This window comes from Rhipicephalus sanguineus, chromosome 1, assembly GCF_013339695.2.
Source record: "Rhipicephalus sanguineus isolate Rsan-2018 chromosome 1, BIME_Rsan_1.4, whole genome shotgun sequence".
Classification (NCBI taxonomy): Eukaryota; Metazoa; Arthropoda; class Arachnida; order Ixodida; family Ixodidae; genus Rhipicephalus; species Rhipicephalus sanguineus.
In genome coordinates this window covers 86147005-86159478 of record NC_051176.1, presented here as the reverse complement: position 1 = coordinate 86159478, position 12474 = coordinate 86147005, and the positions used below count along the sequence as shown (strand labels likewise).

General features: G+C 47.3%; 1 protein-coding gene across 1 annotated transcript; it reads right to left on the bottom strand.

Moving 5' to 3' along the window:
- Nucleotides 1–7009: 7009 nt before the first annotated feature.
- Nucleotides 7010–8166, bottom strand: LOC119405158 (dnaJ homolog subfamily B member 6). The gene has a single exon (XM_037671999.2). The coding sequence runs from the start codon at nucleotides 8102–8104 to the stop codon at nucleotides 7010–7012; it is 1095 nt and encodes a 364-aa protein (XP_037527927.1). The 5' UTR covers nucleotides 8105–8166.
- Between the last annotated feature and the right edge of the window lie 4308 nt (nucleotides 8167–12474).

The following is a 12474-nucleotide window of genomic DNA, read 5'->3' as shown; positions in this document are numbered from 1 at the left end:
TTCCGGTGTCGGCGGGGTCGGTGTCGTTGGTTGCGAGCGAAAAATCAGCGTTGTCGGTCAGCGAAAATTCGAGATAGATACAAATAAGAAATAATAAAGAAAACTTTGGCTCGAGTGGGAATCGAACACAGGTCTTCTGCATGTCAAGCAGGTGCTCTACCACAAAACCAAGCCCGTGCTCCTGATTGTCTCGCCAGAAAACACTATATGAACGTTATGTAGAGCGAGGAATGTCATTAACACATGTAATATTGCGCGGCAAAAGCGTAGAACTACACCAAGCGTCAAAGCACGTGAAGTGCGCGACGAGTGGTTTGTTTAAAGGCCCATCAATTACAAGGCCCCACACAGGGATAATTAATTGTCATTATCAACAACGTGTGCAGCTGCGCAGGTGCGCGGGTTGCCTTACGAACTAGTAGCGGGCACTTCGCAACTGTATACTTGCAGTAGGCATTCTAGGATAGGTTGGGAGAGATTATTTAGACGCGCACGGATGTTCCTTTTCTTGCTGCACGGTTTAGGTGTCCACCGATAAGCGAAGCCAGGCTAGCGATTGAGAAGGCGATGAGAACATGGTCTGATTAAGCTATCGCGTTCTACTCTTGAAGGCGCAGCTCAAGCGTCCTCTAAGTTTTTGTAGGATCAATTTGAACGAGGACTTGACGATTTAGACACGGACCTATACTTACACACTGCCTTCCTTTAAGGGGGCCTTGCAACACTCTCATAACTTTTAACATGGTCAGAAAACGCTGCCGATTGGTAGTCGAGGCTCCTGAGAACATGTGAGCCAAACATTATAGCGCAGTGTAAAGTTGGGCGAGTTGGTGCGTAGCTTAACGAAATATTTGTGATGCAACTGAGAACGAGGAAGAAAAACAAGAGAAGACTGGATAGGATGCCGTTTAAGTCAAGGCAATAATCTTTTTTTTTTTTTGCAAAAGTTTAGACTATATGTGTGTGCTGCAATATCAAACATGTGCGTTTGGATCATAAGCCCCATGTTGCCTGACCATTTCAGCTAACAGAATTACTACATTGCGTGTAAATTCGCGTCTATTAGTCAACCGGCGGATGCATCAACTGTGGAATCTCTAAGTGTTAAACGTGTCGCCAGAAACGTCGTAGCCTCTTCAGTAATATTTGTAATTAGTAAACTTGCAAACGTGTTCTAACCAGCTATTCAGCTGGGTACTTCAAGGAATCCAAACTCATGTTCTGACCATGGTCCCAGGTCAGCTTTTCGAGGGTGTTTAGTGTCAGTACGCTGCCGCACAAGAACGGCAGTGTTAAAGGAGTGCAGACACCATAACCGGACGGTAACTTGACACGAAACTGACTAAATCATGAGCTTTGCATGCTTGCCAGGAATTCGGTGACTATTTTCAAGTAAAGAAACGAAGCGTGGCTCCTTTTTCAGACTTATCGCGATAACCAGCAGTAAAAAAGGTCAGAAGAGAGCTGAGGAAGGTGTGACGGAAGAGGGGTGTACGGCGAATATGAATGATGACTGCGGCCACGTGTAGCATGAAAACTTTCAGCGTCTTATAACTTCCCCATTTATAATTTTTTATTGAAATTTATAAAACCGCCGAATTCTTGGCCAGTCTCCCACAGCGGGTGGCAGTCACAGTGACTAGATGAACGAGAACTTCGTGACTTTGCAGGCGCACCGCGCGTTGCGTTGCGGTGCCTCAATGAGCACGAGACTGCAGCCGAGGAGAGGACACGCGCACGCACCGGCTGACACGTCAAAAAAGCTTGGAAACAAAGTTTAGTCGTTAGGCTTGCTCGGTATTTTATATGCAAATAGTAAGAAAAATGGCTACTAAAGGCGCCAAAATAGAAGTTTGAAGGAGCCAAAAAGTAGCCATGGCGCCAACCTGAAGTTTTTGTCGTCCGATGGGGTCGTAATGCAGCCAATTTGGCACAAAGTAGCCACAAACGGCAACCCTATGGCTGGTTTTCATTAGTTACCTAACTACAAAAATAAAAGCGCTGGGATATATAAGACGCTGCATATCATAAATAAAATTATGTACGAGACAACACTCTCACCAAAGCCACAACCATTGTGCGTGAGTCTATGCCGGATGTCGGTTCGGCAAGCGCATTGATCGAGCCGTCGGCAGAACCGCGAAAATCTGACCCACGGCTACCTAAACGGCGCAATATCTTTCTTCTTTCCGCATTTCGTTCGCAACCACAGCCGATAATTTACCGTGGGGCCTTTGGTTTTGGAGGCAGCAATCTCTATTTCCCCTCAGCGCACGCCGCTGTGAAGCAAGCACGTCGCCTAGCTTTAGCGATGACTCGCGGAATTTCCTTCGCGCGGTTCGGAATGCACAACCAACTGCCAAACGATCGGGATCTCGGGGGGAAGAAAATAAAAAAAATTGCGGGAAAACCTTAAGCGACCGCGGCTTGGTTCCTGGCGGGCTTCTGCATTCCTCGCACGTCCCTCAGGCGAGGTTCTGTATGAGCTTGAGGTTTCGCAGTAATCCGGTGTCTCAACTGAGCAGTCGCTTAAGCATTCTGCGCAGAGGGAGAGAGAGAGAGGGGAAAGAGAGCAAGGTACGGGTGACGGACCACCGCGCAGAAGCCCGTCGGATGTCGACACAAACCTAATCAAGGATGTATCTGCAAGAGAGGTTGGAAACCAGCGCGAGGGGAGAAACTGCTTGTTCGTTTTCTCTCGGCAAACAATCAGTCATTCGTGGCGCCGTACAAAGCGGTCGCAGCCGAGCGAGCGGAGAGAGCAAACTGAGTCGACGCGCGCACCACGGCCAGGCAATGCAAGCAGGCCAAGAGCGATCGCGGGAAGCGGAAACAATTCCTCCCTCCTCGTCGCGCTGCTCGCGACAAATGAACACAAAGCGGAAGGAAAACATGAAAGCGCAACTGAAAGTAACCTTGGGTCTTCCGAGGAAGACGTTGTTTAACGCTGGCTGCGCGGAAATTACGCGGCCCGGAAGCTTGTTTAGTTGCTCCTGCGTTGCTGCTTCCTCGGCGGCCCGACTTCACTTAGTGGCTTGGCGGTCGGCGCGCAGCTCTTAGCGGCAGTCTCTCGGTGTTTCGAAAGAGTTTGTTTGCTTGGGCGCGTGTGTGTCTATGTATGTATGTTTATTCATTTATTAGTATACCCTCAAGACCCAGAGGGTGTTACAGAGGGGGTGGGTACAATATGAACGTGGCAAAAATAATAACAGCGAAGGAAATACAACAAATATTAATAGTTAAAAAGAGAAAAATATAACAAAACGAAAACGAAAAACAATAGTGTGCAGTTACACCATAATGTGTCTCGACACTGCGGACTTGAACAGCCCTTGGTCCTTAGTGGCAGCAATGGAGGGGGGAAGGCGGTTCCAGTCCCTGCTCGTTTTCGGAAGATTGCAAAAAATGGTTTGTGCGGCAGAAAGGAATGGCTACTTCATTCGGGTGGTCAACACGGGATGAGAGGTAAGCAGGTCCTGAGATTAATTCCTCTCGAAGTACTTGATTATGAAAGAAAATTTTATGAAAGAGCGACAGACGGAAAATTGTTCTTCTAGTGACGAGATCAGGGAGCTGAAGAGTAGATTTAACACTGGCAGTACGAGCATCGTTGTTATGAATGAAGATCGCTTTTGGACAGCTTCTAAGGCTTCAATTAATGTTTGTTGATTTGGGTCCCATATCGCAGACGCGTACTCGAGTTTTGCTCGGACTATTGTTTGGTAAAGCTGTTGTTTAAGGTGTGATGGTGCTTGGCGAAAGTTTCTGCGGAGGTAACCAAGAGAGCGGTTAGCGTTGTTGATAATGTAGGTAATGTGAGAATGCCACGATAGGTCATTTGTTATGTAAACGCCAAGCTATTTGTAGCTACTAACCTGCTCTAATCTAGTTCCATTTAATGTGTAGTCGAAAAGTTTCGGGGTGATGGAAGAACGTGTGATTGACATGCTTTTACACTTAGTAACGTTAAGGTTCATCAGCCACGTATTGCACCAGTCAGAGACGCGATTAAGATCACCTTGAAGAAGTAAGTTGTCATCATCGTTAGTTATTCTGCGGTACAAAGCGCAGTCGTCTGCAAATAGTTTTATGGAGGACTTAATGTTACTTGCTAGGTCATTTATGTAAACTAAAAAGAGTAAAGGACCTAAAACGGAACCTTGCGGTACGCCAGATCTAACTGCACAGGGGTTTGAGGAACAATTATTAGCGGTGACATACTGAGTGCGGTTAGTAAGAAAGCATTCAATCCATTTCAGAGTGTTGGGGTCGATATTCAGTGTGCTAAGCTTAAGTAGTAGTAATTGGTGTGAAACTTTATCAAAGGCTTTCGCGAAATCTAAAAAAATGCAATCAACCAGTATTTTGTTATCTAGTGCTGAGATGACGTCATGTGTAAAAGATAGAAGCTGAGTTTCGCACGAATGATGCTTACGAAATGTATGTATGTATGTATGTATGTATGTATGTATGTATGTATGTATGTATGTATGTATGTATGTATGTATGTATGTATGTATGTATGTATGTATGTATGTATGTATGTATGTACGTACGTACGTACGTACGTACGCACGCACGCATGCATGTATGTATGTGTGTGTGTGTATGTATGTATGTATGTATGTATGTATGTATGTATGTATGCATGTATGTATGTATGTATGTATGTATGTATGTATGTATGTATGTATGTATGTATGTATGTATGTATGTATGTATGTATGTATGTATGTGCGGAAGGAGAGTGTTCACTCTTTGCGCAATTACCACGTACACACAGTACATGTTTGCAGAGTGCTTGCGTTCATTTATGAAATTGCTGCGCCGTTGAGCTCCGATCCAGGCAAAATACGTGAAAGCAGCTTGGCATTATGAATTATTCAGTTAGTCGAAACCGTTTATGGCGCTATGCTTTCAGCTTGTGTAACATGCGCCGCACAGCACATCTTATACAGTGCGCAGGCGGTCGCGAAAAACTAATACCCGCCCTAATGCGGCAATTGCTGCGATGCTCTGCTCTCAGCACCAAGTCACGTGCGCTGAACAACCGCTTGTGAGATGGAGCTTTTCTTTCGTTGCCCAAGCTCCTAACAGATACGAAAAGGTCAACTGGACAAAGCAACCCTCAGCAACAGTAATTTTCAACCACATCTCTAACGAGCGTAAGCAAAGTCTTAATTATCCAGAACGTCATTAAGGAACCTTCGCGTTCTGCTACAGAAATATCCAAAGGAAAAAAAAAACGGTTTCGGAGCTCTGCGAATGACAACTTTGTTATTTTTCAGGAAAACATTTACGATTCTTTCATGTGACCCGAATATGTAAAGGGGACACACGCAATAAATAATAAATAAATAAAGCACGTGAAACGAGACTGTTAATATACGCTTCTAGATGGAATTTCACGAAGGCTTTTTTTATCGTCGGCGATGCCTTGTTAAGGCCAGGACAGCGGAAAAAATGATGTGCGAGTTTAAACCTCCTGCCGTGGCTTCTAAGTGGCGAGAAGTTTTTAATTAAATAATTTTTAGCCTACTAGTTTCCTATCTGCATAGCATTCGGTCTCCGTAAAAAAAAAAGAGTGAAATAAGTATAAGTTACGTGCATAAGATTTGTCGCCGTTAAAGCTTCTTGTTCATGTATCACCCCATTTTCTTGACACTGAAGCTGGAAACTAAAATTCTATATTTTGTGTAGAAAGATACTTCTGTAGCATCTGTTCGTGAGATGAAGAAAAGCGTAGCAACGTAAAACATGTAGAAAAGAGGCGGGGGTAGTGCGTGCAGCGGGCCTACGCACAGAGAATAAGTCTGGAGTTTCCTTCACGTTAACTACAAACAGAATCCTTTGATACTCCAAAAGGACTCAGCCATATGACGATGCGGATCCTAATGATCTGCAGTGTCAATACCTCCTTCAGGCGCGAATCATGATGCAGTGTCTACGAATTTGTCAAATTCACATGCCATATTTCCAACGCACTCAATATTACGTCCCAAGAAAGAAAATGAAGTAATGTGTTGTTTTTGTGAGTTTCAGTAATTAATTCCAAATAGCATGTAATTAAATACTCCATTATTCTTCAGTCAGCCATGTTTCATTTCGACGTAAAAAGAATGAAATCATAGGCTCCAAATGTGTGCACGATTAGTTTTTGGCTTGATCATTTCGAGAAAAGAAGAGCGATACTTTTGACGTTCTGGAACGCTGCACGTCGAACGACCCGTCGAACACCGCGATGCCTTCACCAAAGTGATCGGCTACAGCCATACGAAGCACACTCAGGTGAAGTCAAGACACATTGCCTATGCAGAAGGTTCAATTAGTTTAATGAGCAGTGTATCTTGCTCTCCTTTGGCCACGAGTTGACGCAACTAGCAGTAAAGAAGTTGCGCACACAAACGTAGCCACTGCCGCTGAAGCGGATAAGCAGCCGTTTTCCGCATTTGTTTGAGCGTTAAGAGAAACAACGATGTGTTAACTCGGGTTCACTTCCGAATGTGGTGTGGATACGCGGCAACAATTACTTGAAATCGGCAGCACAGGTTCAAAGTTGTCGATTATAAGCTTGATTAACCGGTCATTGCAGCAGCTTCAGCCAACTATCTCCACGCCAGAGCATCAATATCAACGTATATTGTCCTTGCCAGCAAATAATAATAATAATAATAATAATAATAATAATAATAATAATAATAATAATAATAATAATAATAATAATAATAATAATAATAATAATAATAATAATAATTTTATTCTTAATGCTGTTAGCAACTACAGCATTCTGTATTTTTTTAGTTGACCGCCCTGCGCATACTCGTATTTCTTCCGAGAATTTTTTTTCTGGAGAAAATGCGACGATTTTCTTCACTTGGTGTTCTTCGACGGCTTGCGCTTGAGCCCTGCCTGTCCACCAGCGTTCTGTTGCGCTGCCACCGGTTGCGGTTGACTCGGCGGTGGCTGCAGGTTTGCGGTGCCAGCGGTGTTGGCGTTCAGACACTCGGTCTCACTGCCTTGTCTGCGGGGTACCTTGACGGTGCTCCTTGGGTACGTTGCGACTGCGGCTTTTGTGCGTCTTGCTCAACTGGCGGGTCGGAGGCCCCTTGTGCGCGTGCGTGGCTCGGTGCTTGGGACTCGTCTCGCCCACGGCGCCGCCCGCACTCGCGGTCCTGCTCTTGCTCCGGCGGGCGCGGCCCTCGCCCGAGTGCTGAGTGGACAGGCTGTCACTGATCTTGCGCCCACTTTGGCCAGCCTGCGTCGATTCGTCCTTGCCGCTGTCTTCCGTCGGTTTGGGCACCTCTTGTGGCACGCCGTTGACTGTGCGCGACACCAGGCGGCCGTCTTCGAAGCACATCACCGTTTTGACGCCGTCCTGAACGACGGTGCGCGTCTCGCAGCGCTTGCCGTTCATGAAGCGCACCGAGCTCATCTGTTCGGTCGGAATACCGGTGAAGCCGCCAGGCGACCCGAACCCGAGGCCGCAAGGCCCACTGGGCACGGTGCCGCAGCCACCGAAGAGCATGTCGTCGAAGTCGAAGAGGAAGCCCCCGGGACGAAGGATCCTGCTTCCGTCTACGCCCCCCTGCTGTTGCTGTTGCTGCTGCTGGTGGAAAGGCGACGAAAAGGAACTGCCCATTCGCAGCGGGCCTGACCCAGGAACGTTAGCCGTCGAAGGCCGGTGAGAAGAGTGGCGCGGACTGGAGTGTCCCTGCGCGCCGGCGGCACTACCCTGACGGACGGCACGGAACAACTCCTCGAACGGGTCGGCCGTGCCGAAAAACTCACGGAACAGTTCCTCGGGGTCGCGAAAGGCGGCCGCGAACAGGCCACCTCCGGTGTTGCGGCTAGAGGCGTTGCACTGTTGGCTCGTGTCGTAGCCATTGGGGCCGTAAAGGTCGTACTGGCGCCGCTTAGTCTCGTCCGAGAGTACCTCGTACGCTTCGGCGATGGCCTTGAAGTGACGCTCGGCCTCTTCCTTATTGGTGGGGTTCTTGTCCGGGTGCCACTTGAGTGCCAGCCGCCGGTAGGCGCGTCGGATGTCTTCCTGCGTCGCATTCCGCGGCACCTCGAGCACGCGGTAGTACTCTTCGGAGCGGCTCATGGCTGCTCGCTGGTCGCTCTAGCCAGCATCAAGTCGTGCCCGGAGGTTCGGGCTAGCCGGCAACATGCGGCGCCCCTCCTGGGGACTTTGGATTTTGATGCGCGACGGGCCGCCTACTCGGGCGAGGGCATCTTTCTTCTCGTCGTCTATTTACTGACGGGGCATATGCGATGGTGGGAGGGACCCACTGCTGCTGCGGATAATGATGCTAATATCCTCTTCGTGATGGCACTCACTGACAAAGGGGGATGGACCAAGAACCGGGTGGTAGGATGTTTAAGGTACTGCATCAGAATTTGTGGTTCCTTGAGAAATGAATTCTCTGTTAAGCTTACTTTATGAGGGAAATAAAGTAAGCTTAACGAAAGAGCTGACCGAGATAAAATATAACAAACAACGTACTATTTTATTATTTTCAAGTTAATCGACAGAGTCTCGAGCAAAGAAGTGGATCTCGTTTCCGCATGTGCACATCGTGTACTACCCCTCACTGAACTTTCGCAACCATTTTTTTTTCTCAGAACACTCGCAAATTAATTATTCCCATTATGGCGTTCTGCCACAGACATATCTGAGGTAGAAGACGATGATCTAATAATTAATTTTATTTGGGAAATAAGAATTGCCACATAGTGAATTAGCTAAACTGCAGTTCTGAAGTGATCAAAACATATACGGAAAATCGCAAGTACCTCGAGATGAATACCAGTTGAGCAATGTATTGATCCCTCACGCTGGAGCCAATGTTTAGACAAGAAACAGCTATTAGCAACTGTGATTTAAGAAAAAGAAGAGAATAACGTTAAAAAATAGAAAACAGAGCAAGAAGTTTATGCTATGCAAAGGTATTTGCAAAGGTATACCTTGAAAAACCTGGCTCTGTGAACATTCAGCCAGCACGCATGGGAACGATGGTACGGTGGATCAATTCGTATAGTCTCTGCACTTGTGGCTCCCACAGTTCTTGACGTACTTACGACTTCTTATGACGTTCCTATGAGTTTACAAACACGCGTAGTTTTCATTTTGTGCACTACGCGTGTTTGTGCACTGTACACTTGCGCATATCTGCGGGACATCATTTTCACTTGATGCGTGCCTGTAACATTATGTGTATGTGAGTATAGTTTGTGATTAATGGCTCTAGTGTCACCACCACGCATCGGACAGACATCGCCTAGGTAGGACATGTAACTTGTATGTAATAGTTGGTACCTTACTTGATCCTATAGGCATAGGCGTGCGCAGGGTTCCCCATTAGGGGGGGGGGGCGAAGGTTCATCGCAGCGCCCCCCCCCCTCTTAGGCGACTAGAAGGGTCAATGTACGGGGAAGATTTTGCGCCCCCCCTCTGCCCCCCCCCCCCCCCCCTGTGCACACGCCTATGCCTATAGGTGTGACATTTTTTTTTAACGCAGTTTTCTTAAGCAGCAAGACAATCACTATGTGCGCACGGGAAAACAAACTATTTGAAATGTAATAAATAAATAAATAAATAAATAAATAAATAAATAAATAAACGCCGTTATAGAAACAAGAAATATGGCTGAGGAAGGGTCAGTAGCGACAGAATAGGCATTCTATCTTTGTAAATAACTTAATCCTTCTTTCAAAGTCGTGGTGGGAGATCACCGTAAAGTGCACTCTCCCGTTTCAATAATTAACTGATAAGTTTGATGAGGGCCTCTCGATAGCGACCTATTTATTGCATACTCAAGTCGTGTTTCATGCGGTAATCGCGTGGGACAATTTAGGCCTCGTGGAAATCAGAGTGCAACGTCTTACTCCGCGCACAGGCGTGACAGCGCTTGTCCCGGACGGTTGCCCAACGCGGAATTCCGTGCTATACAGAACGCCGTGCCGGAATGCCGTGTCGCCGTGTAATGACAAGACCATCCATCTAGGCCAACATGGACCTTAGCAAGCTCGAACTACAGAGACACCATTCCGTGGGGATCCTCTAAGCAATAGAGAATAAAGACATTTATTTTGCGAAGGAAGCCACGGGGAGCCGTACTTGGCAATGCTGGCGGATTTTCATTGCACCTTTAGCAAACTTTATCGTCCAATCCGCCGCTTCGCACACTTAGGATGCTTGATGGTTCAATGCACAGAGTAGCCAACTGGGCTTAGCCTGGTTACCTTCTCCGCGTTTCGCTTACCCCCCCCCCCCCCCTCCACTCCCTCCATCTCTCTCTCAAGGTCTAAACAACCAAGTGAATGATAAAGCAAATGGAGACGGCGCGCAGAGAAATGCTCGCGGAGTGCTCGGATGGCCCCGGATTGAGAAATGCTCGAATTGTTCAACCGATAAATTTTCCCCAGCTACTTGATATGTGGCAACTAAAGGTGCCGCAACATGTGGCCCTTTCAATAAAAGTGACGAAGGTCTTATTGCGAAGCCTCTTTTATTTATGTAGCCGGCGGGGCGTTCAATCGGCAGATTTACACAATAAACACAATATACTCTGCCTGGCACGCGTCTATCCCGACATCAGATGAATCTCGATTGCGGAGCCGCCACGGTTCTTGTGTGGTCGTGGAACGGGTCGCTTATTTCGTCACCGCGAGATGGACTCACCGTCATCAACGGAGGAGAATGGACACCGTTTCTCCAGCTGTAGCAACAGTTCTCGCGTCGCCTCCCCATCAAACGAAAGCCATGAAAAATGCCGTGCCTTCATTGCAACGACGACTGCGAGACTGCCGCTGGTAGATGTACAAAAAACTAACAGGCGCGCTTACTCGAAACGAGCATTACAATACGCACTATACGTTCTTTGGACCTGGACCGTACGTTTCAACGTGTTCCTCGGATTCTTCGTTTCTTTAATCGATACCATTCCGCGCTTTAGCGACAATATCGCTGTCGCCGTGCCGAGTGCTTCTATCTCAAGGGATCGCTTCTTTATTTTCTTCTTTCTTTCTCCGAGCTGGAATGCTGCGAACGCAAGACTTGTGGGGTGTATAAGGTAACAATACGCGTAAACACACACGAACACGACGTTAGCTTCGAGGCATTCCACGATCTCGGTCCGAAAGCGATTCGTTCTCCGTGCGGTGGGGAGCCGTATCGAAATCGTGATGGACGCCTTTCGCCGCGGAAAAAAAATTACTTTTATTTATTTATTTTGTCGTAAGAAAGACAAAAAGGAGCGACGCGATATACCTGTTTGATTTGCTACGGCGCTTGTCCGGTACCTCTGTACTGCTCGCGTGTGCACTTGTCCGGTTCGCGAGCCTCGGGTCGAGCCAGCAAAGTCATTCGTATATACAAGCGCCGACTTTTTTAACTTTTGCAACCTTCCTTCTTGTTCTACCCGACTTATCACTTCCCGTTTCTTCTTCACGGGAGATTGCGCGAAGCCATCGAGTCGTGACAAATGCGGGTGCCATAGATAAGCCGGGACTTCGTAAATAACGAAACAAAAGATAGAGAGACCGCCCCCGGAATCACAACTACACACAGGCACTGTACACGGAGTTCTCGCTACGGTTCTCGCCTTCGGACGGGACAAACAAGGCGGCACCTACACGAAACAAAGTGGAGGAAAACGGGGGAGACCTTAGTGGACGAAAAACGAAAGTGAGGAAAAAAATACGTATATAAATTACGTCGAGCGCAGAGAACGAGACGCGCCGCTTGGTTCTCGCGTCGTTTTCTCCGAAAACTGTAAAGTACCGCGGAACAAATGGGCCCACGGAGCGTTAAAGCGCCGGATGCCAATTTCCTTCCCCGTCGCCATAGTGCCTGTTCCAGCCCGTTTCTTATCCGAGTTGAAGCGAGCAGGGGGGCGATAAAAAAAGGAAAAAAAAAATTAAATCGGCCGGCTGCCGCTCTAGTCGGTGCGCCGCTGCCGCTTGAGTGATGTTCGAGGCGGTCGCTATATTATCGGGAAAGTGACAGGCCGTATATATGATGTCTAGTACGTTACACGCCACTGACACTGCAAACGGACATGCTAACGCCGGCCGTGAGAACACGCACGTGTAAACAATATACGCGCCAGCTGCTCGTAATGGAGTCCTCTGATTGCCTTTCCTGATCGACGAGTTCAAGGTCTTCTTGAGATCTGAAGAGTGATGAAGAGAAAAATTAAGCCCCCCATTCAGAACACTCCTTTCCATGTATTCGAACCCCTACTCAATGGCCATAGCATTGATGGGTGACGTCCGTGTCTATTTGCCACGAGTAGCGCCCGTAGACTCGTCAGGGATCATAATTAAGGAACAATTGCCGCGCTAGTGTATGCAGTTAAAGCTCAATCTAACGAAACTCGATTTTACGAAGTGCCCGATCTAACGATGAAATTTGCATTACGCGGCAGGTATTCATAGAGTTCAATGTAATAATTGACCCGAATTAACCCT

Bases quoted from the DNA above. Each gene is read 5' to 3' on its own strand.
- LOC119405158 (XM_037671999.2), bottom strand. From the start codon at position 8,104: ATGAGCCGCTCCGAAGAGTACTACCGCGTGCTCGAGGTGCCGCGGAAT.